The sequence below is a fragment of the Lissotriton vulgaris genome, unplaced genomic scaffold (assembly GCF_964263255.1).
Source record: "Lissotriton vulgaris unplaced genomic scaffold, aLisVul1.2 SCAFFOLD_7543, whole genome shotgun sequence".
Classification (NCBI taxonomy): domain Eukaryota; kingdom Metazoa; phylum Chordata; class Amphibia; order Caudata; family Salamandridae; genus Lissotriton; species Lissotriton vulgaris.
In genome coordinates, this window is record NW_028242491.1 from 24,813 (window position 1) to 51,855 (window position 27,043).

The following is a 27,043-nucleotide window of genomic DNA, read 5'->3' on the forward strand; positions in this document are numbered from 1 at the left end:
GCTAGGAGTAAGGGCGTGGCGGAATTGGAGGTAGCGAAAGAATTGGGACCTGGGCATGTCGAACTCAGTGCTGAGCTCCTGAAAGGATTTAAGAGTGGTGCCGGAGAGAACATGCCCCAGGGACGAAATCCCGATTGTGTCCCAGCCGTCAAAGCCCTGCAGCGACGCCAGCGCCGGCAGCAGGCCGTTACGCCACAGCGGAGTCTCCGCCGTAAGTTTGCCCCACCACCCAATGCGGTGTAGAGCCCTCCGCCAAACGGCAAACACTAACTGGGTCACGCGGGGGAGCAGCCGTCTCCTCCTGGCCGAGTACAGCAGAGTGTGGAGAGAGGCGCCGTCCATCAGAATGTGCTCCAGGGCATAGGCCGGGTCACCACGGTCCCCATACCACCACTCATTGAGCACCAGGAGATGGGAGGCCTGATAGTAGGACAGCATATCCGCGGTAGCCAAGCCACCACAGTAGATAGAGAGGAAACACGTACGGAGCGCCACTCTAGAGGCACCTCCAGCCCACAAGAACCTGCCTAACACTGAGTCAACACTGCGAAACCACTGCGGGTCAATCGGGTATGGATGGTTCTGCAGCTGGTAAAGAAGACGAGGCAAGGCCACCATTTTGAAGATGGCCGACCGGCCATATATGTTAAGGGGCATACGTGTCCACGTTTTGATGTCCAGCTGGACCCGGTCCCAGACCGGCTGAATGTTCCGGCCCCATGCCACCGTAGGCGAGGCAGAGAGAAAGACTCCCAAGTACTTCACCCCCTCCACTGCCATCCGAAGGGAGGCTGCCCATGGAAGGTCCATCGCGCCATCACCCAGCACCCAGAGAGTCGATTTGCGCGGGTTAAGATAGAGTCCCGACGCCTGGCCGAAGCCCTGCATCAACTCTAGAACCCGGGGGCCAGTAACTCGGAGGTCGGTCATAAAGAAGAGCACGTCGTCTGCATATAAAGCAATGCGGTCCGTGTGGTCCGAGCCCCAGACGAAGCCCCGATACAGCGCGTCAGCGCGGACCCTAGCAGCCAGCGGCTCCATGGCCAGCGCAAATAGGTAGGGAGAGAGTGGACACCCTTGACGTGTGCCTCGGGTAACCGGGAATCGTGCCGAGGCCGCCCCCGATATCTGCACCGAGGCAGTAACCTCCGTGTAGAGCAAGCGGACGTAGGAGATGAAAGTCGGGCCAAGGTTCAACAGCGGTAGAAGAGTGAATAGGAAGGTCCAACTGACGGAGTCAAAGGCGCTGTCTATGTCGGCCAGCAACAACGCCGCCTGGTCCTCCGAGGCACCGATAGCATCAATCGCCGCCTGCGCCCGCCGAATGTTGTGCCACGTCGCCCGGCGCGGCATAAAGCCAGCTTGATCAGGATGCACGAGGGCAGTGATGTTTGGAAGCAGGCGGTTCGCGAGTGCTTTGGCCAAGAGCTTGGCCTCGAAATTAATAAGGGAGATAGGTCGGTAGGAGTCGTGGCGGTCCGGGGGTCGCCCCGGCTTCTGGAACACAACAATCTCAGCATGCCGCCAGTCCGGCGGGAGGCGGCCCTGCCCACGCGCTGCCTCCAATGCACGCAAGTAATGCGGCCCTAGCTGCAGATGAAATTTTCAATAGAACTCACTGGGGAAGCCGCTTGGTCCAGGCGCTTTGCCCACATTCAATTGACCTAGCGCATCTCCAAGTTCCTCCGCCGTCAGGGGGAGGTCAAGAGCGTCCCGCACCTCATCTGGCACCGCAGCCGGGGGGACCGAGGCAAGATAGTCGGCGATGGCAGCGGGAGCAAGAGCCTCCTGGGAGGCGTACTGACCCCTATAGTAATGCGCAAAGCTTGCGGCCAGAGTAGCCGGGTCCGTGATAGCCACACCCGCAGCGTCCACAAGGCCTGGGAGCGTAAGAGGCTGCAAGGTTTGTTGACATAGTCGATGAAGCATCTTGCACGAATTGTCGCCCCACTGATATACCCGGCTACGGGTGGCCAGCCACGCTTGTCGAGCTTCATTCAATAGGATTGCAGAGTGCGTCTGCTGCGCCTGCAGGAGTTGTCGCAGGGAGATGTCATCCGCCGCAGTTCTGTGGCGCGCCTCCAGTTCCTCCACCCGATCCGCCACCGCGGCTATGCCCTCTAACCGCGCCCGGCGAGCCGACGAGCACCATGCTAGATCGACACCCCGCAGCGTGGGTTTCATGGCCTCCCAAACTGTCACCGCGTCCACCCCCACATCTAGATTATCCTGCCAGTACTGGGCAATAGCGCCACGAATATGCTGGGAGTAGTCGGGTCGCTGCAGATGCCACGTGGACATCCGCCATCGGAAGGGCTGGCGCGGTCTACGTAGGTCTATCTGGACCGCCACCGGGGAATGGTCGGAGAGCCCGCGAGGCCGAATCGCCGCCCCTTTCACTCTGGCAAGGTAGGCCCGTGGGACGAAGACATAGTCTAGGCGCGAAAGGGAGCCATGAACCGCTGAGACGTAAGTGTAGTCGCGGCGCTCCGCGTGTAAATGCCGCCATACATCAGCCCAACCCAATACATCCAACATAGCGCCCAGACGCGTAGGAGTGGGAACAGGCGCCACCCCAAGACTCCGCTGCCGGTCCACAGCCACATTCACCACATCATTCCAATCGCCGCCAATCACCGCCAAAGAATCGGGGAGTTCAGCCCATAAAACGAATAACCGTTCAGCCAGAGCCCATTGCAGAGGGGGGGGGAGCATACACACACCCAAACACCACCGGCTCCACACCAACTCTCCCCTGGATGAACACGAAGCGCCCCTGGGGGTCAAGCCACTGGCGCTCGTGTGTGTACGCCAGGCGCCTATGAACAAGAATAGCCACCCCCCTGGAGCCCCTGGCAAACCCGGCATGGAACACCTGGTGGAAACCAAAGCGCTGGAGACTTAGGGCCTTCGTACCAAGCATGTGCGTTTCTTGGAGCATGAGCACGTCTGCGAGATCCCTTTTGGCCCAGCGTAGTACCGCCTCCCGTATTATCTTATCCAAGAGACCCCGGACATTCCAGCTAAGAATGTGCATAGCGGCGCCAGAAGGCGCCAAGCAAGGGACGTCAGCCATCATCTCGATACAGCAAACCCCACACACCCCAGCCCCCGGCCCAGGCCCCAACCCCCACAGTAGCATAGGTCAGAAAGATCACGTGCACCCCAACGAACAGTACCCCAATTCCCACATCCCCCACACAACCAACCCCCCCGACACACCACCAAACCAACCCCGTCCCCCCACCCCCACCCCAATACCTCAAGAAACAATGAAGTACCTGTCGCGGCATACGGTAGTTAAGGCACAAAACAGAGCACCAAAAGTTAGGCATACCAATGGATCCCACTTACCCCTCAAGTACTAACCAAGCACACACCCCAAAACACGAACCTCCCCAACCCCAACAGCAGGAGGCAGCCCACCAAACATGCCTCTCCCCCCCACCTCCATCAATAAGCATCAGCAATAACATCGCATATATAGTGCATTGGTCCACATGAGTCCCGCTGAGGCCCGTAAAGGCCAAGTAATACTGCACCAGATCCAGCCCGGATCGTTGAACAGCGCTCCGCCGTGTCAGCAGGTGACCCCAAGCGAGAAGTAGACATCAGTAGAAGGGTCAGCCGTTGGAAGTCACGACCCCCCGCCAGAATGATCTGTCTCCGGCTGCGTGTCACCCAAAAGAGGGTCCCGAGACAGGGATCTCCGCCTCGATCGGGACTTGCGGTGCCGCTTCCCTTTGGCCGGCTGTTCGCCCCGCTCCTGAGAAGAACTGCGGGAAGAGCCGGCGTGGAGCCCCGGCTGAACATGTGGGCGAAGCCGGACCGCCTCGTCGGTCCAAGCAAAGACGGCCTCCGGGGTATCAAAGAAGTGGGTCCTTGAGTTGAAAACGACCCGAAGGCGGGCCGGGTATAGCAGGGAGTACTGGAGTTTCAGGCCCCGGAGTCTGGCCTTGGCCGCCAGAAAGGAGTGTCGCTGCTGTTGAACCAACTTTGTATAGTCAGGGAAAATCATGATTTTGCAGTTATCGAACTGCAGGGTGTCCTTGAGCCTCGCCTCCCGGAGGATGACATCTCTGTCGTGGTAGTTCAGGATCCGGGCTATGATCGGGCGAGGCCGCTCTCCAGCCGGAGGCTTCTGTGTCAGGGCCCGATGGGCTCGTTCCACCACAAAACAGTTCGATAGGACGTCCGGGGGCAGCCAGCTCTCCAGCCACCGGGAAAGGAATACGTCCATAGGCCCCTTCTCGCACCCCTCCGGAAAGCCCACAAAGCGGAGGTTGTTTCGCCGTGCCCGCCCTTCGGGGTCCTCCACTCGGAGCGCTAGGCCCGCTGCGTCTGTTCCAGATCGGCGACCCTCTTCTTCAGGGCACCCACATCGCCTTCCACCGTCGTGACCCGGGTTTCTGTCTCTGTGATGCGGGCCACCGCATTGCGGAGGTCCTGGCGCAGCAACATCACGTCGGCGCCCACCGCGCCGATCTTCGCGTCCAGCATGTCCCGGGATTGCGTGATGGCCGTGAGCAACGCTGCATTGTCCGGGCCGGCCGTCTGACTCCCCCCGGCCGCTCCAGCACCATTCCCCGGGCCAGCAAACCTGTCCATGGGCCCCGTCGTGGCCGCGGTGTGGCCGTCTCTGCCCCTCGTCATGGCCGCCGACGGGGTGGGCCGTTGGAAAGAATCCGCTACGGGTCACTGGAGGGACGGCTACAGGTGCAGGCCGTCCCACGTCGTCGGGAGAGAAAGCAGACCCTGGAGCGAGGGAGGGGACCCCTCCGTCCACCGAGGCGCCGGGGCCACCAGGCCAGGGTCCACCGCCGGATCCTCCGTCCCCGGGCCCGCCGCAGCCCCGCTAGAGACAAGACGGGGCAATCAGGATATGTTGGAGGTCCCCTCCATCGACGAGCCGGGACCACCCTCTGCCGGGCACGGTCACGAGCCCCTGACTCCGGCTCCAGTGAATCCGCCCCGACAGCGCGGGCCAAGTTGACTGAGGCCCCGCCGGTCCCGTGGCGCCACCAGCGGGAGGATGAAAAATCGAGGCCCCGGCTCGCCACGCGGCAAGTAGGCCCAGAATGGACGGCCCTCGATGGTCGCGCCAGCGGGCGCCCGGAGCTCAATGAAGCACACCGCCGGGATCCTCTGGACTCCAGGAAACTCCTGCACTAGCTGAGATGGGGGAAGAAGAGGTAGGGCCAGGATAAGTTAGCGGATAAAGAACGGGCTGGCAGGAGCTCTACAGAGCCGCGTCCGCCATCTTCGCCCTCGAAGCCACGCCCCTCCCCTCCATGATGTTTAAATTCAAAACACCCCACAGAAAGACTCAGTGCACCCACCACTGAGTACCCCTGGGCAAAAGACCCCAAAACAGCCCAAAAATCGAAAATTCCAATATTGTAGTTGCAGCAACTGTAATGCCCCAAACAAACTTACTTGTGAAATTTCTAATCCAAAAGTGATCCAAAGAAAGTCAAAAAGGCCTCAAATCCAAATATCCAGCAGCATCCACAAAAAGTAATCCTTCCAGCTCCAGATCCAAATGAAAAGTGACCAGGAGATGAACAAAGCACTGGGAGGAGCCTGCTGGACAGGAACAGGAAGTAGAAGACTGTGGGGCACTTCCTTCCTCCCACTCCCCCCCCTCCCCAAAATGGACTCCTCGCAAAAAAAGTGCAGGCAAATGTCAACCTGAGGAGTTATTCAGATAAAAATCATCATTTCCAGAAGGTTTATGCTGCTTGCTGGTGGATTTCTTGTGCAGAATTGCAAATTTTGTATTTTCGCGAGTGCGAGATTGTTGCTGCTCGCCGCATCTCCAAACTCGCAATTGCGAAGTACCGCGATACGTGATCACGGCGTACTCGCGTTGACAAACTCTCGCTGTGCAAGTTGGCAAGCCGCGATTACGTAATCACGCTCGCCAAATTCCCGCGGGATCCCGCAGCAAGATCCAAAATGGCGCAGCACTCGCAAAATATCAAGAAAAATAACTCGGCAAATGCTGATTGACGGTAAGTAAACGCCGCGCGCCGCAAAATTGTATCACCAAGAAAAAAAAAATCCGCTGCGTGCGAATTTGCGGATTTTCGGTAAATCCGCGAGCGTAACGGATTAACCATCCATGCTTATACATAGGGAAGGCTTGTAAGAAAGTGGTGATCAAGTGATGACAGAAGTAAGTGAAAGAAGGCAAGGGTAGGTGTATTAAAAAAAAATATTAGACTCGTCATCCGATCTCAGTACAAATTCAACTTGGCCACATTTAGATTTTCAAACATTATTTTTCATTTTCTGGGCAATAGAATGGCAACATCAATTTTTGCCACGTATTCACAGTAGGGGAGGTTGTGGTCCAAGTGTAGAATTGGGGGCGTCAACGTTTCGACCCGACTTAATGCTCTAGGGTTAGTGGGAACCTCAGCTGGCGGGTCTTCTTCAGGACAAGAGGGCAACCCAATACCAAGGTTGAGGCGGATTCATGTGCCTAGATATAAACGGTAGTATGTTAGGGTTGTGCACACAGTGAACACACAAACATCAAGAGTTGTTGGTTCACCGCAGTTTGGGACTTACCCATATGTGGTTTAGGATAAGAGTAGTAATCAGTCAAATTGACTTCAGTGGTCGTGGGGTTTTTCAAAAGGTGTATCCTCATCTGTAGATAGAGGAGCTGACATTAATATCTTGGTCGATATGGATGGTTGGATAAAAGTGCAGATTAGGTAGTGTGCACTTACCCCCTCATAGGCAAGTAGGGGCTTCTATTTTGCTTCAAGATCCCTTTTCAATAATTTTGGGGATGGTGTCCTTATCTGTGGTGGGAGGAACTGTCGGTAAAAAGCTGGTATTCAGGGAGCATTCTAAAGTGATCACAAGAGCGCCTGGGGAGGTTTAGACTTACCCTATAGTGAGGGGTAACTTCTTATCGTGCTGCCGTAGTCAATGCAGAAATGCATATTGAGGAATCCATTGTCTGCAGTACGAGGTGAGGCCTATAAAAGCCCGCACTTCCTTTTGTGTCTGGGGTTGTGGCATATTTACAATTAACTGGATGCGGTCAGGAGTGAGCTGTCTCCCCACTTTGGACAGCAAGTGACCCAAGTACACAACTTGCTGAACACAGAATTGTAGCTTCGAAGGAGACACCTTGTGTCCCTTGTCGGCCAGAAAATGTAAAACTGTCAGTGATGCTTGTTCACATTCGGGTTCACTTCGTGCGGTGATCAGCAGATCATCGACGTACTGCAGTAAGGCGGTATTAACTGGCATTTGGATACAATCAAGTTGTCTTTTCAGTGCTTGACTATAGATGCTGGGGCTTTCTGTGAATCCTTGAGGTGCGCGTGAAAATTTGAAACTTCGTCCATTTAAACTGAATCCGAAGAGGTATTGGCTCTCTGGATCAATCGGTACACTGAAGAAGGCGTTCTTGAGGTCAATTACAGTAAAGAACGTTGCTTCTGAATCAATAGCAGTCAATAGGGATGAGATGTCGGGAACCACAGGGTACCCGACAGGGTACTGTGGAACAATGCATTTATTCAGTTCTCGTAAATCAATCACCAGCCGATACACTGGCGGTGCATTGGGATCAGTACGTTTAAGAATCGGAATGATAGGGGAATTACAGATATTGGAGTCGGTTTCTACGACCACTCCTTGTGCAATGAGCTCTTCAATGATTTCCCGTAAAGCCACTACAGCATCGGGTGGTAACTTGTATTGTCTGATTCGCGGCAAAACAACTCCTGTTTTGAGTGTAACACGGTATGGTGTGATGTGCCTGCAACCTACATCGGTTGGGCCTTGTGCCCACAGGTGTTTCGGTACATTTTTCAATCTGACATCAAACTCTCATAATACATAGTGACCCTTAAAGTCACGCAGGAAAAGTCTAACTCCTTCCGGAGAACAACATATCACAGCTCCTAGAGCCTTCAATGTTTTTATACCTAACAGGTTTTCTGGACATGATTTCGTAAGTAACAAGTCTGTAACACGTGATAATGGACCCACAGCCAGGGGGACTGGTTTCGATACCTCATTTACAATAGGCTGTCCTGAAAAACCAAGGGAAACATTCTGTGAGCCTGAGAGGGGTGCCCCTGGGACTTCATTATGGCTGATTGTTGTGCGGCTTGCCCCTGTGTCAATTAAAAACTTTCTGTCTTTTCCCAATACTTGACTGTGTACGTAAGGACCCTCTTGATCTACAGGAATCTCAATAAGGGGCAAGCCAACCTCCCTCTCTAGGCTGTTTCATGTGTATCGCTGATAATCGGGATAATCAGATTGGGCATACTGGTTCATCTGTCGTGAAACTTGCTGCGTTGCGGCAATGGGCTGTGGCTGTGGCTGTGATACCGCTGCGGTCTGTGCTGTATGTGGTGAAGCATGCATAGGTTGGGAATTCTGTGAAGTCTGTTGCTGGACCTGGTCTTGTCTAGGCGGATGCAGTCTTTCTTTAGTTTTACCTGTTGCTATATTGTGTTTCAGGACTGGACATTCATGTACGTAGTGACCTGGCTGCTTGCAATAGTTGCATGTCCCTTTAACGGGAGCTGCTGAATTACCTGTCTGGGTCGTACCCTTTCTCTGGCCGTCGGCTGGAACCGACTGGGCCACTAACATTTTCATTTTTGTGTCTTTCATACGTCTCTGTTTGTGATCCTGTTCTTCTCTAATTCTGTTCTGGTGGTATTGTAACATTTGTAACATCTGGGATGGCGTATTTGCTTGCCATGTACTTTCAACTTTATATACACGGTTCTTAACTGATGTCAGGGAATTCTCGACTAACTTTGTTACAAAAAGATGCGGATACGACTCGCTACCTGGTTTTAGGCCACTATTAATAATGAAACATTTCTCGAATCTTGAATAGAAGTCACTGGTATCTTCATCGTCATGCAGCTGCGCGCGCATCCAGGCCTCAGATTTCTGCTGGCATTACAAAATTTTGCTTTGTACCCACCTACTTGTGACACTTACATGTGACGTTTCTAGCACACACCTCTATGTTCACGCCTAGTTCTCGCCTTTTTGATTACGTATTGCTAACACGTGTGTGTTTTATCTTGTTTCTCTCAGCTGTTACGCCTACTGTATTGGTATTCATTATATGGTTTAAGTATAAAAGTTATGTCTTGTCAATAAAGTATGCTCTATCCCTTGCTGCACCCCAGTGGTGTCAGGAACCCGATATCCGGTACCAGAACCATTCCTTTTTAAGGAATAAAACCCCTAAGAACTCTAACACCACGGACTCTGCGTCTTTCTTTCCGATTGAGTTATTTTTGTTTAAGTACTTACCTGCATAGAAATTAGGACGGTAAATCAAATATTTACCACACTAAATAAGGTTAATTGTATAATTACCTAATCCATATACTTCATTTTCTAGATCAGTTCCTATTCTAGTAGGAAGTCCCTTTTTGTCGGGATAACAGGCGTTAAGCAGAACTAAGTTCAGGTTTCCCCAAACCCAATTTCCTTCGAAAACAGCAATATCAGGATTTAAGGAATTAATTATTCTAAACCATGCTCCACATGAGCCATTGTGTGTGAACGGGTACGGAAAGAGGGGCAGAACTCCCTTGTATTTCTGATAGGGAGGGAGTCGGCCACATATCCAACAGTTTGTAGCATTATTAGTCTGATGGGAGTGATGTAACATACTAATGAATGTGTTGTTGCGCAGCGCAAGTCTGTAAGATAATTCATGAGGGGGTAATTCGCTAAAAGAATGTTCGGTAGTGACATTGTAAGCAGATTGTTCACGCTTGAAGATAGGGTAATATATAGGCAGCAATATACTGGTAACAATAATCACAAGACTTAGAAAAAACATAACCAATAATGTCACTATACAGTGACTACGGAGTGATTTACAATATGCACGTTTCTTGAGTTGTCTCTCTCTCTCTCTATCTCGGTCTAGGGGATACATGTCAGAAACTAATTTAACCGATTCACCTAGGGGAGGACTTAAACAATTAAACTGTCTGACTTGCTAGACCGTAGTTTCTTTTTATACTCCTCTTGGGGAGTTTTCTCTCTCTTGGGAACTTTAAAGTCACTAGTATCGAGGCAGTCCTTTGAGGGGGTGGACGAGTCAGTCTCTGGCAACAGTTCATTACATTTTTTAATATGACTCGTGTGGATCCACCCCTTTCGGCCCTCAACTTTAATTGCCGTCCTCGTGATCAGAAGGACGATCTTCGGCTCCTTCCAGCGGGGCTCCAGCGGGCTTTTCCTGTCGAAGTTGCGAATCAACACAGTGTCACCTGGACGGACGTCGTGTGGCTTTACATCGGTGTTGTCGGGAAAGGCTGCGGCCACCTGTGAACGACATGATTGGAGTGCAGACATCAAGGAGGCAAGGTAATCTGTCAGCATATTACAATCAACATCGGTTATTTTCTTAGGCATGGGCGTCCCCCACATATTTGGTGGTCGGCCAAAGACCACCTCATACGGAGATAGTCCTGATCTCGAATGGGGGACCATTCTCATATAGAACAATGCAACTGGCAGGGCGACTATCCAGTCGACCCCTTTCTCTTTACATATTTTGGCGAGGCGCGTTTTCAGTGTCTGGTTATGCCTTTCTACAAGGCCAGCTGCCTCGGGATGTCGGACACAATGGAATTTCCACTGATATCCTAGCAGAAGTGAAACCTGCTTCATGAGCTCGGATGAGAATGGCTGTCCGTTATCTGAGTACACGATACGAGGCAAGCCGTACCGTGGGAAGAATTCTCGAACCAGCTGCCTGGCAGTGGTCGGGGCAGTGTAATCTGGGACTGGATATGCTTCGGTCCAACGGGAAAGTGCACAAACAACTACGAGGACATACTTGAATCCTCGACAACGGTCCATCTGGATATAATCCATCTGGAGGACTTCAAAAGGGTGATCGGGAGGATGAAATCCACCTTGCTCTACAGGGACGCTTTTACCTGGATTGAACTGACAACAGATCATGCAAGTACGCACTTTCTGTTTTGCTGCTGCTCGTAAATGTTTGTTGTACCAGAGATTCTGTAAACTGTCTAACATAGCTTTTTCTCCTAGGTGTGCTGGACTATGTGCTGTATTTATTATGACTTGAACCATAGAGTCGGGGAGAAACCATGTAGATTTTCCCTTCGTCATCCATCCCTGATCTGTCTGGATCCCTCCTAGTTCAGTCCATTTCTTGATTTCATCTGGAGTAGCATGTGTCTGAATATCGATTACATCTAGTGTGGGATCCCTTACTGTCATACAATGTGTCGGCACTATTGTCTTTGTCACATCAGTTGTCTGGGTGTGAGTCAATGCTGTATGTTTTGCTGTTTGGTCTGCCAGGTCGTTACCCTGGGAAATGGAATCTGTAACTTTAGTATGTGCTTTACACTTCATGATGGATATGCCTGAAGGCAGATGTATTGCTTCTAATAGTGCTTGAATGAGGGGACCGTGTTGGATCTTGGCACCGTGAGAGGTCAAGAAACCTCGTTCTTGCCATAACACTCCGAAGTCGTGTACGACTCCGAAAGCATAACGCGAATCTGTGTATATGTTAACATTTCTGTCCTTGGCTAGTATACAGGCTCGGGTCAGAGCGATGAGCTCTGCTGCTTGAGCAGACAGTGTATCAATACGATATGTTTCTTTAACTTCAGTTTCAGTGGTCACTGCATATGCGGCCACTAATTCTCCTGTGTTTGTTCTCATACATGAACCATCCACGTAAAGTGTCAGGTCTGGATTTGTCAGTGGAACATCTGTTAAGTCTCGTGGGGTCTTTGTTACTGCATTAATGATCTCTATACAATCATGCGAGGCTGAATTTGTCATAATCGAAGGTAACAATGTTGCAGGATTCAGAATGTTACAGAGTCTGATTTCTATGTGTGGCTGGAATAGCGTCAATTCATAACCTGTCAGTCGTGCTATAGTCAAGTGTTGAGTCTGAGTTCGGTTTAGAAGAACCTCTACAGAATGTGGAACTTGTACTGTTAATTGATGTCCTAAGACAATTGAATCGCTCTGTCTGATTGCTAGGGCTGTCGCTGCAACTGACTTTAAGCACGCAGGGAGCGCCTGGGCTACTGAATCCAATGTACTTGAAAAATAAGCGCAAGGCTTATGTGAACCTGCTTGATCTTGAGTGAGGACAGACAACGCTGTACCATCACGTTCTGTAACAAAAAGTGTAAAAGGTTTGCTGTAACATGGTGTCGCTAAAACTGGTGCTTGACATAAAGCTTTCTTGAATTCCTCAAAGGCCTGTGTATGTTCCTGAGTCCAAGGAAGGGCAGTCGAAGTCGCTGCCTCCTGTGTTGTCAACTGAATGAGTGGTTTAGCTAGAAATGCATATTGAGGAATCCATTGTCTGCAGTACGAGGTGAGGCCTATAAAGGCCCGCACTTCCTTTTGTGTCTGGGGTTGTGGCATATTTACAATTAACTGGATACGGTCAGGTGTGAGCTGTCTCCCCACTTTGGACAGCAAGTGACCCAAGTACACAACTTGCTGAACACAGAATTGTAGCTTCGAAGGAGACACCTTGTGTCCCTTGTCGGCCAGAAAATGTAAAACTGTCAGTGATGCTTGTTCACATTCGGGTTCACTTCGTGCGGTGATCAGCAGATCGTCGACGTATTGTAGTAAGGCGGTGTTAACTGGCATTTGGATACAATCAAGTTGTCTTTTCAGTGCTTGACTATAGATGCTGGGGCTTTCTGTGAATCCTTGAGGTGCGCGTGAAAATTTGAAACTTCGTCCATTTAAACTGAATCCGAAGAGGTAATGGCTCTCTGGATCAATCGGTACACTGAAGAAGGCGTTCTTGAGGTCAATTACAGTAAAGAACGTTGCTTCTGAATCAATCGCAGTCAATAGGGATGAGATGTCGGGAACCACAGGGTACTGTGGAACAATGCATTTATTCAGTTCTCGTAAATCAATCACCAGCCGATACACTGGCGGTGCATTGGGATCAGTACGTTTAAGAATCGGAATGATAGGGGAATTACAGATATTGGAGTCGGTTTCTATGACCACTCCTTGTGCAATGAGCTCTTCAATGATTTCCAGTAAAGCCACTACAGCATCGGGTGGTAACTTGTATTGTCTGATTCGCGGCAAAACAACTCCTGGTCTGAGTGTAACACGGTATGGTGTGATGTGCATGCAACCTACATCGGTTGGGCCTTGTGCCCACAGGTGTTTCGGTACATTTTTCAATCTGACATCAAACTCTCGTAATACATAGTGACCCTTAAAGTCACGCAGGAAAAGTCTAACTCCTTCCGGAGAACAACATATCACAGCTCCTAGAGCCTTCAATGTTTTGATACCTAACAGGTTTTCTGGACATGATTTCGTAAGTAACAAGTCTGTAACGCGTGATAATGGACCCACAGCCAGGGGGACTGGTTTCGATACCTCATTTACAATAGGCTGTCCTGAAAAACCAAGGGAAACATTCTGTGAGCCTGAGAGGGGTGCCCCTGGGACTTCATGATGGCTGATTGTTGTGCGGCTTGCCCCTGTGTCAATTAAAAACTTTCTGTCTTTTCCCAATACTTGACTGTGTACATAAGGACCCTCTTGATCTACAGGAATCTCAATAAGAGGCAAGCCAACCTCCCTCTCTAGGCTGTTTCATGTGTATCGCTGATAATCGGGATAATCAGATTGGGCATACTGGTTCATCTGTCGTGAAACTTGCTGCGTCGCGGCAATGGGCTGTGGCTGTGGCTGTGATACCGCTGCGGTCTGTGCTGTATGTGGTGAAGCATGCATAGGTTGGGAATTCTGTGAAGTCTGTTGCTGGACCTGGTCTTGTCTAGGCGGATGCAGTCTTTCTTTAGTTTTACCTGTTGCTATATTGTGTTTCAGGACTGGACATTCATGTACGTAGTGACCTGGCTGCTTGCAATAGTTGCATGTCCCTTTAACGGGAGCTGCTGAATTACCTGTCTGGGTCGTACCCTTTCTCTGGCCGTCGGCTGGAACCGACTGGGCCACTAACATTTTCATTTTTGTGTCTTTCATACGTCTCTGTTCGTGATCCTGTTCTTCTCTAATTCTGTTCTGGTGGTATTGTAACATTTGTAACATCTGGGATGGCGTATTTGCTTGCCATGTACTTTCAACTTTATATACACGGTTCTTAACTGATGTCAGGGAATTCTCGACTAACTTTGTTACAAAAAGATGCGGATACGACTCGCTACCTGGTTTTAGGCCACTATTAATAATGAAACATTTCTCGAATCTTGAATAGAAGTCACTGGTATCTTCATTGTGTTTCTGTTTGCAGGCTGAGATTGCGTCCCAGTCTTCCTTTTTAGTTGTCAATAATCTTGGCAAGACCTGTACTATTAGACCTGGTAATGGTTTTGCTTTGTCCCCAAGGCCTACCCCTGGGGTACGACCTTTTTCCTCGTCTTCTATTTCAGTCCATATAATCTTTTTATCTCCCACCTCCCATTCTTTTTCCTTGAGTTTCTCGTAGATGCCGGTGGGCAGCAGCACTTTTAACAATTTCATAATGTCTGTATACGTGTAATCTCCCATGAGTAACATGTCTTTAAGTTCTCTGTGAAAACCTGCAGGGTCTTTATCATGACAGGGTACTAGTTTCTTCATTTCTAACAATTCTAACTTTGTTAAAGGTGTGTACACAAACACACGTTCCAAGGTGTTATTAGTACCCATAACTGGGTGTACTTCTCGTAAGGGATTCTGTCTGTCGAAATGCTCAAAGTGACACATTTTTCTTTCTGGTGGCTGAGCTGAAACATATTGTGGGCCTAAGAAAGCGTTATATTTACGTCGTTGTTCTAGAATTATTTGAATTAATCTGGTACTTAGGCCTCTCCATCTATTCATAAGTAGTGCTTATCCGGTAAGGGACCTGGATCAGAATGTTGTTGTCTGTATAACGTGATGAGATGCTGAATCATGTATATACCAGCTAATTTCTGCTCGTCTGGGGAAAGGTTCAGAAATGTCTGTGCTACTGTATCATCATTGTACGTGTTAGGATTGTCAGCCCATAGCACTGCTGACCGGGCTAGTTCTTGTTCATCCATAGAATTGAGTACATGGTACCCCATTTGTTCTTGAAGCATTTTATCGGTAACTTGAAACAGATGTTATGGGGAACTTGGTTTTGATAGGCCAGAGAGAAAAATTCTCTTGCTTTCCGGACGAATGCCTTTCCTAAGGTAACTTCCCTTACCTACATACGCTATCCTTTCTGTAGTCGTATCTGGTTCTTCAGGTCCTTCCTCCTCGGAGGAGTCATTCCTGTCACTTTCTTTTTCTTTTTCGTGTATTTCTATTACTGCCTTTCTGATTCTCTTGTACATGCTCGATATACAATTCACTTTATCATGCTTTCCGTCGGCTATATTTTGACCCCACTTGTTTAGTGCTTCCATTTCTTCCTGGTCTACCCCAGGCCTGTCTCGGTCTCTTATTAAGCAATTTATGAAAAAACGTAATACATATGCTTGAGTGTCAACTTTCTGGTGTGCCAGGGCCTCCTTAATACTTTCGGGATTTTCCCCAGTCTGGACAAAATGATATATTCTATCTAGGTGATCAGCCATCCCTGGGAATAACACTAGGTAATCTGTAGCTTGTCACAAGCGTAGTGATGCTATCAACATTCTATCCTCTTTACCGGGTACTGGATCATATCTGCAAATTGGAAGGGGTTCTTTGAGTATGTCGAGACGGGGTGATTGGGGTGTATGTTGCTTCAGCAAGTCCCTTAAGTTGAATCTGTGTGTTGCTGGCGGGGTCTGGAGACCCCCTGTCGCACCTCCTGAGCCAGAGGCTTGAGCATTATTTCTCTGTGGAGTCTGTATGTGTACCTGAACTTGTCTCTTACTGGGATCAGGCGCAATCGGATTCGGTATATTAATTTTAGGTGCGGGAAGTGGTGGAGGTGGAGGAACGAGTGGAGCAGGCTGTCGAACGGGTGAGCCTTGTTGCGGCAATGGCGGAATATGGTCTTGAGGCGGGTTGCCACCTCCGTCCCCGTCACCGTCAGTAGGCGGGACGCGGGCACGTGGATTGGTGTAAGCGGGTGCTACATCGTCTAGATAGGAAGCAAGGAATATGTCTTTGGTGGTCCTGTGATTTACTTTAGTCGGAACCAATGGTGGCGGTAGATCTTTCGGTATTTCTGAAGTGGCTTCAGGCAAACCCTCGGCCACTAAGTACATACCATTTACAAGATTGTTTCGCATGCGGTCTACTTGTTCTGCTTTTACTCGGATCCCTTCATTAACTAATTCGTTTTCTCGGACTCTATCCGACTCTTCTCTATGTCTGTCTTCTCTACGGAGTGCTCTTCAAGCACGTTTATGTGATTCTTTACGCCAAAATTCTATGGCGTCTTTCTGAGATTGTCTGGCTTTCTTTTTCCATAGCGCTTCTTCTACCTTCACGATGCACTCGGCATCCCATGTTCCTGTAACGGGCCATCTGTGTCTCTCGTCTAGGTGCTTAGTATAATCGGCCCATAAATCTAGATACAGTATGGCATCTAAGCCATGCTTATGGTACATAAAATTTCCAGGAGTGTCCCTAGGGGGGATAGGAATTTCTTCCTCTAGCATCCCTTTCCTAGTTCCTATCTGTCTTAGTTTATTGAACAACGGCATCTTGTTGCTTAGTACTGGATACTCGATACTGGTTACTTACTCTGAACACAGCTAGTTACACAAAAACACAGTAATGTACATCAAACAGCCACTCATACCACGACATTAATCACATGAAAACATTTTGAACCCTTGATACTAGATGTACTGCTAAACAGCACAGATACACTGTCGAGAACAGTGCAAGAACTTGAATGCTCGATATACTGCTAAACAGTACAGATACACTGTCTAAAACAGTGCAGACCGCGTTTGTGTACCCAAACACGTCTTTACCGGATACATAATAATGCACCCGTCTAGATACGTCCCAGCAATGGTACTCACCGGGAAGCACGGAACAGAAGGCCTCGGAAAACTCGACTGGACTGGACCGGACTGGACTCGACTCGACTCGACACGTGGATACTTCAGAAACTGGTGGGCCTCTTGACACCTCGGACCTTGCTTCTTTCGGCTAGGCTCTGGTCGGGATCCTCCGCACTCCTCACCGCCTCGTCTGGGTGCTGATCGCAGTCTCCGTCACCTCCGTGGGCCAGAGGGAGATACAGGAAATCCTGCGGGTACGCGTAATTGTCCGTCTTGACTTATGGCAGGGGGCAAAGGTTGCAACGCACCAACCGGCGCGTAAGGTGGGGGAGGGGTCCCTGTTCGGGCGCCAAAATAATGTGGTAAATATTTGATTTACCGTCCTAATTTCTATGCAGGTAAGTACTTAAACAAAAATAACTCAATCGGAAAGAAAGACGCAGAGTCCGTGGTGTTAGAGTTCTTAGGGGTTTTATTCCTTAAAAAGGAATGGTTCTGGTACCGGATATCGGGTTCCTGACACCACTGGGGTGCAGGAAGGGATAGAGCATACTTTATTGACAAGACATAACTTTTATACTTAAACCTTATAATGAATACCAATACAGTAGGCGTAACAGCTGAGAGAAACAAGATAAAACACACACGTGTTAGCAATACGTAATCAAAAAGGCGAGAACTAGGCGTGAACATAGAGGTGTGTGCTAGAAACGTCACATGTAAGTGTCACAAGTAGGTGGGTACAAAGCAGAATTTTGTAATGTCAGCAGAAATCTGAGGCCTGGATGCGCGCGCAGCTGCATGACGTGTGATTGACGTGGAGCTGGAGGGTGCAGGGGACTTGACATTTACACTAGCGGAAAGAGACAGAAGTCTGGCATGTCAGATCAACTCGTACCTATATCATATCTAATATCTGATGTTTGGGAACCATATTATCTAGAGGGAAAGGTCTCTTGGGCAGAGGCTATTCTATACTGACTGTGAGTGCGTGTATAAGCGTCTACGTGTCTGCATGAGATGCGAGGGGGCATGGGCCTACCATGGTAACAGAAGCTATGAATTACTTGCACGGAGACAGTGAGGCCGGGCCCTTTGCTCTGCAGCTGGAAGGATGTTTACTTGAACTAGTAGGCAGGAATGTATGTTTGAGGAGCGGAGCAGATAATTCAAAGGTTGAATACAGTCTTGGCAGGCAGCAGGCTGAGCTAAGCGCCGTTAGCCGCGCAGGGAGTAAGGCAGAGGTCAAGGGTACAGAGGCAGCCCAGGCTGAGGCGTTCAGAGTCAGAAGGCAGGAAAAGGCTCGATGGCAGAATTCAGGGCCTACTTCGCCAGAGCTGAAAAACGTGTAAAGTACACCACAAAAAGACGTTGGCATGGCATACTTAGGAACGGAATATTCAACCCGTTCAGGGTGGATCTGAAAAAGGACATGTTAACGCTGGACGCAAATGTATTTGCGTCTTCATAGCTGGCACAGGAGGGAAGTTACATGCACTTTAAGCTCGTACATGGAGACGGTGGGGTACACGTTAGGGAACATTTCTTGACCATAAAATTTATATTTCCTCAGTCACTGCTAAAAAGGGTAAAAGAGAGAGAAACCCAATTAAGAGGGCTGTCTCGGGCCGAGCATCTATCAAAGTTCGCACCGTCTAGGTGGGGGCTTACCTCGCGATCTGGCGTCTTGCGTACTCGATCAGAAAGCGGCAGTAAAGGCGCCGGGTAGCGAGGACGTTTAAATAGCGTCCCGCTTGCGTGCGCGGCACGCCTGGCAGTACGTGTGAAGAAAGACTTCACCGTACCAGAGAGGAGTTGTGTCATTTGGGCAGAAGGAAGTCACATTACATTTACAAGACATATTGGCAATGTGAGCATTACAGAGATGAGTTGTGTCAATTGGGCAAAGGGAAATCACATTACATTTTCAAGACATATTGGCAATAAGAGCATCACAAGAGCACTACGCGTAATGCCGTCATAATTAAGTACAACAGATACAACAATGTATTCCAGCAGTTAGTCAAAATAAAATTTACAACGCCCAATAAGCATTATGAACATCTCGAAAAACACTATGTGTTTTTTAAATTGCAGTGTAAAGCGGTCATGCATTAGTGCAACAATAACAGCAGTTAATTTAGTCAGTTAAATTAGACGTACAGCGGTGAACACCATAAACCTAAGAATGGAAGCTGTAGTTAATAAACTGGATCAACATGAGTCGCGGATTAAGGAAATGGAGACCAGAGTGTACGACCTAGAGGATGGTGCAACCACTACCAAAGGTCAGGTCAACCAAATAGATAAGCTGCTCCAGATCATCGCTGAAAAGAACGAAGATTTGGAGGCTTGCTCCAGAAGGATGTGTGCATACTAGGCCTTGTGGAATCCACCAATGTGGGCCGAATGGAGGATTTTATAGAGCAACTGGTAATATATTTTCCACACTTCTCATAGTGGAAGGAGAGCATAGATCACTGGCGGCCCGCCCTCCTCCGGGGTCACCGCAGCGACCGGTGATAGCCCGCTTCTTAATCTATCGAGACAGAGATGCGGTGCTGCACAGAGCTCGTGAAATGAAGCAGGTGCCTTGCGAGAATGCTGGCGTTTTTCGCAGATTTCACCCAGTCGGTACAAGAGGCCAGACAGAAATTCTCGGCGGTCAAGAAAATCTCCAAACACAAGGCATTCCCTACGCCATGTTATATCCGGCGAAATTGAAGATTACTCATCAAGGAAAACAACACTACTTCCAGAACCCGCAACAGGTGTATAACTATCTTAAGAAACACCGCAACACCGCGACCGAAGGGTCAGGATCACGAGAACGCTCCGGATCTCACTCCCCACTATCGCACCCTGACTAATTAGCTTCGCTCCGGCAGGAACTTACAATGGCTCCCCTTGACCCTCTGTCATTTAAAGACTGGCTTATCATCGTGATGTATAACTTTATGCTCTGTATTGCCATGTGATATGCTCGGTGACTTGTCTCCGTCCCGCTGACACTGCCCGCCTCATGGTGCGGTAGTAGGTGGGTGCGAGTAAGGAGGTTGAGGGGCAGGTCGTGTACCCCTGGTGTACCCCGTGTTAGGGCATACCCCCAATAGTTTTGTTGAAGAGGGACTGAGTAATAGTTGATGTATGAAAGTATTTTGGGTGGGACGGTATTTTGTACCTGGCGAGTTGGGGATGCCAGTGTGGGTGGGGGGGGGGAAGAACCTCGAGTGCTAAGTTGCTCATTATTCACCTGCTATTGATTCTTGACGTGAGGCTGGGCGTAAAGTATCGAAAGTATAAAAGATGATAATGTATGTGCTGCGACTAATGTCAATGTAATGTCGTGAAATGTGCGGGGGCTAAATAATCAGAGGAAAAAAAGGCAGGTGCTGGGTTACCTAGATAGACACCACATTACAGTTGCGTTATTGCAGGAAACACACTTGGGCCCTGAGCCTGCACCAATGTTTCCCTCAAGGTGGTCCTCACACCCCTGGTTTGCATCATATTTGACCTATTCCCGCGGGGTTACCATTTTGGCTAAGAAGGGCCTTGCATTTGTGCCCGGCGGACTGACAATTCTATGATTGACTCCTGGAGGCACATTCACCCTACATCGATGAAGGGCACACACTATTCAGCTGTTAATACATCCTGGGCTAGACTTGACTATGTGTTTTATCGATGGGATTGCTGGGTTGGCTGGGGAGCATGACACACCTTGCCAGTACATATTCTGACCACTCCCCTGTTGTGGTAGATATGAATGTCCCTCTTAAGCTGTCCTAATACATTAACTGGCGCCTTAACCCTCTACACTTGCAGGATGCGGTATTCAAAGCAGAGATGGAGCAGGATACACAAGTTTTTTTCGAACGCTATTGTGGACTCCGTCCCCAGCATAACTGTAGTATGGGAGGCATTCAAAGTTACAGTGAGGAGGTGGTGCATCTCCAAAGGGGGGGTTTCCTTAAAACATTACGCACTGACCTTGCCACATTAGAAAAGAAACGTAAGGCGTTGGAATGCGAGCTTAGCGCTAACACTTGGAGCCAATATACGTACTGCACTGACAGAATACGAAGAACTAGCTGATAGGAAGTGTAAACTGCGGGGTAAACTACACATGGCAAGAATATATGGAGAAGGTGACAGACCGGGTAGAGCTCTTGCAACCGCGACTCGGCCTCCTAGATTCTTCAATTATGTAACAAAGGTACGTGACACGCAGGGTAGCATACACAGAAACCTCCCTGAGCTACTCACTGTGTTCAGACTGCCATTACCAAAGCCGACTTTCCTGCGAGCATCACCGCAACAGCCAGCTGCAGCCGCCACGCCTCGCCGGACCCGCTCCGCGGGTCCCGCTTGGCGGCTTTGAGCAGCTGTCAGCACTAATTAAAGGGGCCTCATACCAACCAACAGGACCGGCAGGGCTGCGAGCGTAGAGCGGGGGACTCCACGGACCAGGAGTCCCCGCGCGCCCAATCCCAGCTGGGCTGCTCTCCCTGCCGGCACCGCCCCCCGCCTTCACAATCATCAAAACGCCGCAGTAACAAGGCAACAGCGGACTGCCATTACCAAAGCCGACTTTCCTGCGAGCATCACCGCAACAGCCAGCTGCAGCCGCCACGCCTCGCCGGACCCGCTCCGCGGGTCCCGCTTCGCGGCTTTGAGCAGCTGTCAGCACTAATTAAAGGGGCCTCATACCAACCAACAGGACCGGCAGGGCTGCGAGCGTAGAGCGGGGGACTCCACGGACCAGGAGTCCCCGCGCGCCCAATCCCAGCTGGGCTGCTCTCCCTGCCGGCACCGCCCCCCGCCTTCACAATCATCAAAACGCCGCAGTAACAAGGCAACAGCGGACTGCCATTACCAAAGCCGACTTTCCTGCGAGCATCACCGCAACAGCCAGCTGCAGCCGCCACGCCTCGCCGGACCCGCTCCGCGGGTCCCGCTTGGCGGCTTTGAGCAGCTGTCAGCACTAATTAAAGGGGCCTCATACCAACCAACAGGACCGGCAGGGCTGCGAGCGTAGAGCGGGGGACTCCACGGACCAGGAGTCCCCGCGCGCCCAATCCCAGCTGGGCTGCTCTCCCTGCCGGCACCGCCCCCGCCTTCACAATCATCAAAACGCCGCAGTAACAAGGCAACAGCGGACTGCCATTACCAAAGCCGACTTTCCTGCGAGCATCACCGCAACAGCCAGCTGCAGCCGCCACGCCTCGCCGGACCCGAGCAGCTGTCAGCACTAATTAAAGGGGCCTCATACCAACCAACAGGACCGGCAGGGCTGCGAGCGTAGAGCGGGGGACTCCACGGACCAGGAGTCCCCGCGCGCCCAATCCCAGCTGGGCTGCTCTCCCTGCCGGCATTGCCCCCCGCCTTCACAATCATCAAAACGCCGCAGTAACAAGGCAACAGCGGACTGCCATTACCAAAGCCGACTTTCCTGCGAGCATCACCGCAACAGCCAGCTGCAGCCGCCACGCCTCGCCGGACCCGCTCTGCGGGTCCCGCTTCGCGGCTTTGAGCAGCTGTCAGCACTAATTAAAGGGGCCTCATACCAACCAACAGGACCGGCAGGGCTGCGAGCGTAGAGCGGGGGACTCCACGGACCAGGAGTCCCCGCGCGCCCAATCCCAGCTGGGCTGCTCTCCCTGCCGGCACCGCCCCCTTCGGTGAAGCCAATCCAGCATAGCTACAAAAAGAAGCACTATCTCCGCAGCGCGAGAGCGCGCGGGGAGCGCCGGGAGAAGACCGGGACAAGAGCGGGGCCCTCTGTGGCCGTCCGGGGCCAAACGAGGCCGGGCCGGGCCCTTTCTCTAAGTCCCACCCGGGAACCTAATTGTCCCAGTAAGCTATCCTAGCGAAATCCTGCCCACTTGCCTTCGCATCGCTTTACTACCGACAGCGATGTCTTCCTCTGAGGCATTGCAGGCACCGGTCGCACAAGGGTCCTTCTCGTTAGGCCCTTTGGACAAATTCTTTGCCAAAATTAAGACTGACGTAGACCGGGAAATTACCTTGGCTGAAAAAAGGGCGAGTCGGCGTCTTTCTATTGACAGGCTGAAATCAAAACCCACAACACTCGTGGATGCAACTACAACAGTCAGCTCAACTGTAATGGAGTTTACTCCCTCAGTAGATCTTGTAAACATTTCATCTCCCATAGATGACATTCCACTCATCTTTCAGACGGAATCGACCGCACAGAATGAAATCATTACCATTGATGAGCCCGCCAATTCTCAGGTACTTGACATTCAGTCAATTGACTTATGTACCCCTGCTGTAGATCCAGCCCCTCTCTATGACCCAGACATTCCATCTCCCGTGTTTACACCAAGTATATCTGACCACCACACTAAGTGTATGAATCTGGTCCAGCACCCATTGACATCACCTATGGACATTCCCAAAAGCTCTAAAACCCCCTCTAGTAAACTCTCCCTTGGCTCCCCGCCTAGGAAGCGGAGAAAGAAGTTGACAATTAAAAAGAGAGTTGTCCCCCCTAATCAGCCTTCACCTTCCATATTTACTGTTCCTAATAAGGTTGGGGCTGCAGTCCCCGAGAAAGAGGCTATTCCCAGTTCCATCTCGGTACCCAGCTACGCGGGTCTATTGGATGACATCGATTGCCTCATTAAGGCACTGATCCTTCCCCTTACTGAAAGGATCAAAAGATTAGGGGAGAATGTGGAAAAACTCCTACAGGGGCATTCAGAGCCATCTTCTCTTAACTCAACTGACCCTGGAGTCTCTACACAGTCTTCTAAAGAACCTAATGAATCTAAAACATCTAAAACACCTAAGACAGTGTCTGGTACACCCAAGGCAATTGCACCTCCAACACCAGGGCCACGAAAACCGGCCCAAAACTCTAAATTACAGGCTAAAAATAGTAATAGAAGCATTAGTAAAACAACTGTACCAGAAAAACCTCAGACTGCGGATAAACCTAACTCTCCTAGAAGGTCCCACACTAAGCGTCCAAACAATAGCACTAGTTCAAAACCCACACTTACCATGCCACACCAGTTAATTAGTGGAACACAGAACACCGTAGACTTGCCTCCTGAATGCCTAAATTATGTTATAGCGCTAACGGGAGTGTTGCCCCCGCCAGAAGGCAAGCGTGAACATCAGGCCAACCTAAAAAATAAGGTCATCTATTGGCTGAGGAGAAATAGACCACTCCCGCCTCACCTTAATGGCGATATCGTCTCGGCCAGACGATGCCATTGGGTAGGTACTAGACCCAAGGATATTGATGGCGACGTGATCCTAGTAAATTTCAAGGATCACAGATTGGTAACCTACATTAGTGATTGGTATCCTGGAATGGGGGAGGGGGGAATTTCAACTCACAACCTAAGCTATTTTTATCCTGAGGCCATACTGAGGAAACCGCCACCCCAGCTTAGGCCCCACCATCCGTATAGCTATGGCTGTCCAAAAACCCCCGGAGGTTTTAACACCCCTACATTTCATAACCTCCATAAGGGTGATAACACTCCTTTTCCCTACCATCCGAATCCTTCTGTCCAATTGCCATATAGACCTTTTGGCCGTGATAGCTTGGCCTATGCAAAGACACGAATAGATCAGAATCTACTCCAAAATACCAATGACTTCTGGCAACAACCCAGTCAGGCACCATTACAACCAAGGAAAACTAATCATTCAAACTTCCACTGGGGCAACCCACGTCATCACAATCCCAAAGAATTTTGGAACATACCCATGTCAAATTTTTACCAACCGTTATCAGGATTGGATGACAATGAATGACTCCATCAATCAATTATTGGAGAGAAATTCTCGGACGGCCTTTGTTCTAGCCACCACATCCCCACCCACTCCGCGTCATCCAGCCCTCTAAAGAGCATTAGTGGCAGAACAGAAGTGGGTACGGACACATCAAACGAACTATGGTCACCTGATCACCCACAGTCACAACAGGGTGTGGGTAACAGTGTAACTCCCAATCCTTTGAACCCTTCACACACTCCTATCACCAGAAGACAACAACTTGACCTACCTTGTGTGAATCGGGGCTGTCCTTCTGTAGACATTTGCGAGGTTACTGCCACTAGCTCACTTATCTCATGGAACGTGGCGGGCCTAGCTAGCAAGGCCCTCAATAAAGCCTGGCTGAACCTTATCCATAGGTATGATATCCTGTGTTTCCAAGAGACTTGGTGCTGTGAGGAAGTGCACTTACTGGGGTACCAAACTTTCTATTCTCCTGCCATACCATCAGCCCAGGGTCACAATAAGGGGGGACTCTGTGTCTATGTATCAACAGCAACAAAGGTTAAGATCCATAAATTTATCTCTAATACCCACTTTCAAATTTTACTTCTCAGGTGGGGCACATTAGAGAATATAGTACTGCTGAACGTTTATAATAATATGACTGACACTGAACTGGAGACCACCATGTCAAATATATCTCGCCTGTTGTCACACATTGTGGATAACCTTGAGGGGGCTACAATAATGTGGGTTGGGGATTTCAATTGTACCATCTGTCCACAGTCCGAATCCCCCTTGTGTGGTATTTCGGACCCTGGCGAGGAATATCCAACTCATTTCGTGCATACAAAGAGAGGGATGTTGTTAAACACTTTTGTCCTTAAATTTAATCTCTGTTTTGCCAACTTGCACTGTCCCTCACCTGTGCAGTTTGAGCCAACGTTCTTTGGTAGAGATTGCAATTCAACCATTGACTTTATATTAATTTCCACTGCCAATTCTGTAATTTTAACCTCGTGTGTGGTTGGTAAGGATGTATTTAGCGACCATTACCCCCTTTCTGTCAGTGTTAAAACAAAGGTTCCAAAGAGGGAGGGAGGCAAAGGACACTATTTACCACTCAAATAGTGGAAGGTCCAGTAACAGCTTAGTGTCTGTACAAAGTACTAGGGAGTCAAACCAAAAAGGGAGGTTGCTGTACTGTTCCTAAAGAAGTCAGAGATAGGAAAGTTCTTGCTGGCGTGACCAAGTAGAGGGGAAAGACAGGGGATATTATTAATACCCTGGGGAATCCATTATGTTGGATATATTTGCCTCACACACCCCGAGGAGTGTCATGCTTCATCATCGGCGGTTGCTCCTCGTCGGGGAGGCGGTGCAATCCCCGACGGGCACACCTCAGAGAGGGGCTCTTTGGCGGAGATCTTTTTCCAACTGCCTGTAGGTGAAGTGGGGGTATGTGGGCAGGGTGGTGTATACCTATGGTAAGGTAGCTAAAATGTAATTAGGGGTACCGGAACAGACTTTATTCTGGGGGTCCCCTAGCTACGGTTAAAAAGTGTGAAACTAGTCCCCTAGGTGTCAACCAATTATGTTGTGTTACCCTAGAAGATACTAGAGGTGCATGTGGTCAACATGTTTCTCGCTCTTGGTATATTTACCGCGATTCTTCAGGACCAAAGTGAAGACAACAACATGCTCGTGTCATATGTGTTGAAATTGTTTACCTTAGTGGATCCTCCTATGTCTATGTCTAATGATTAGAACCTAGAGGCCACATGAGTGTTCGGCAGGGCTGAATCACAGCGCTAAGCCCATGGTGTGGCTGAAGTCAGCTGCGTTCGGGTGGTATTTAGCGACCATTACCCCCTTTCTGTCAGTGTTAAAACAAAGGAACGTAATTTTAAGAACCCAACCCCTTGTAGGTACCCCTATGGTGTTGATCTAGCCAAAATTAACGGCTACACTGTGAAATGGGAGAGGATCGTTCCCGCTGCCTTTCTGAAAAAACTACTTTTAGACTCCGTAAACGATGTTAATCTCTGTCTAGAGGAACAAGCGGACTCTTCTTCTGTTATGACTGCCTTTGGCAACATCCAACAGCGAATAAAAAACTTGCTGACCAGGGCAGCGAACACTAACTATGTACAAAGAGAAGGGTGGTTTGATGGGAATTGCACAAAAGCATTAAAATCTCTCAAAAAAGCTTTAGCCCTCAAACCTAGAGACCCCGATACAATTCGTAGTGCTAGGAAAACATATAAAAGTACATTAAAAGAAAGAACCCTGGC

At 49.7% G+C, this 27,043-nt stretch overlaps 1 protein-coding gene across 1 annotated transcript; it reads left to right on the forward strand.

Annotated features, from left to right (window-relative positions):
- Window positions 1-22,313: 22,313 nt before the first annotated feature.
- On the forward strand, window positions 22,314-26,670 carry LOC147668948 (uncharacterized). The gene is made up of 2 exons (XM_086948324.1): window positions 22,314-25,818; window positions 26,633-26,670. Exon 1 carries the CDS (start codon window positions 22,908-22,910, stop codon window positions 24,783-24,785), a length of 1,878 nt encoding a protein of 625 aa, XP_086804450.1. The 5' UTR covers window positions 22,314-22,907; the 3' UTR covers window positions 24,786-25,818; window positions 26,633-26,670.
- Window positions 26,671-27,043: the final 373 nt, after the last annotated feature.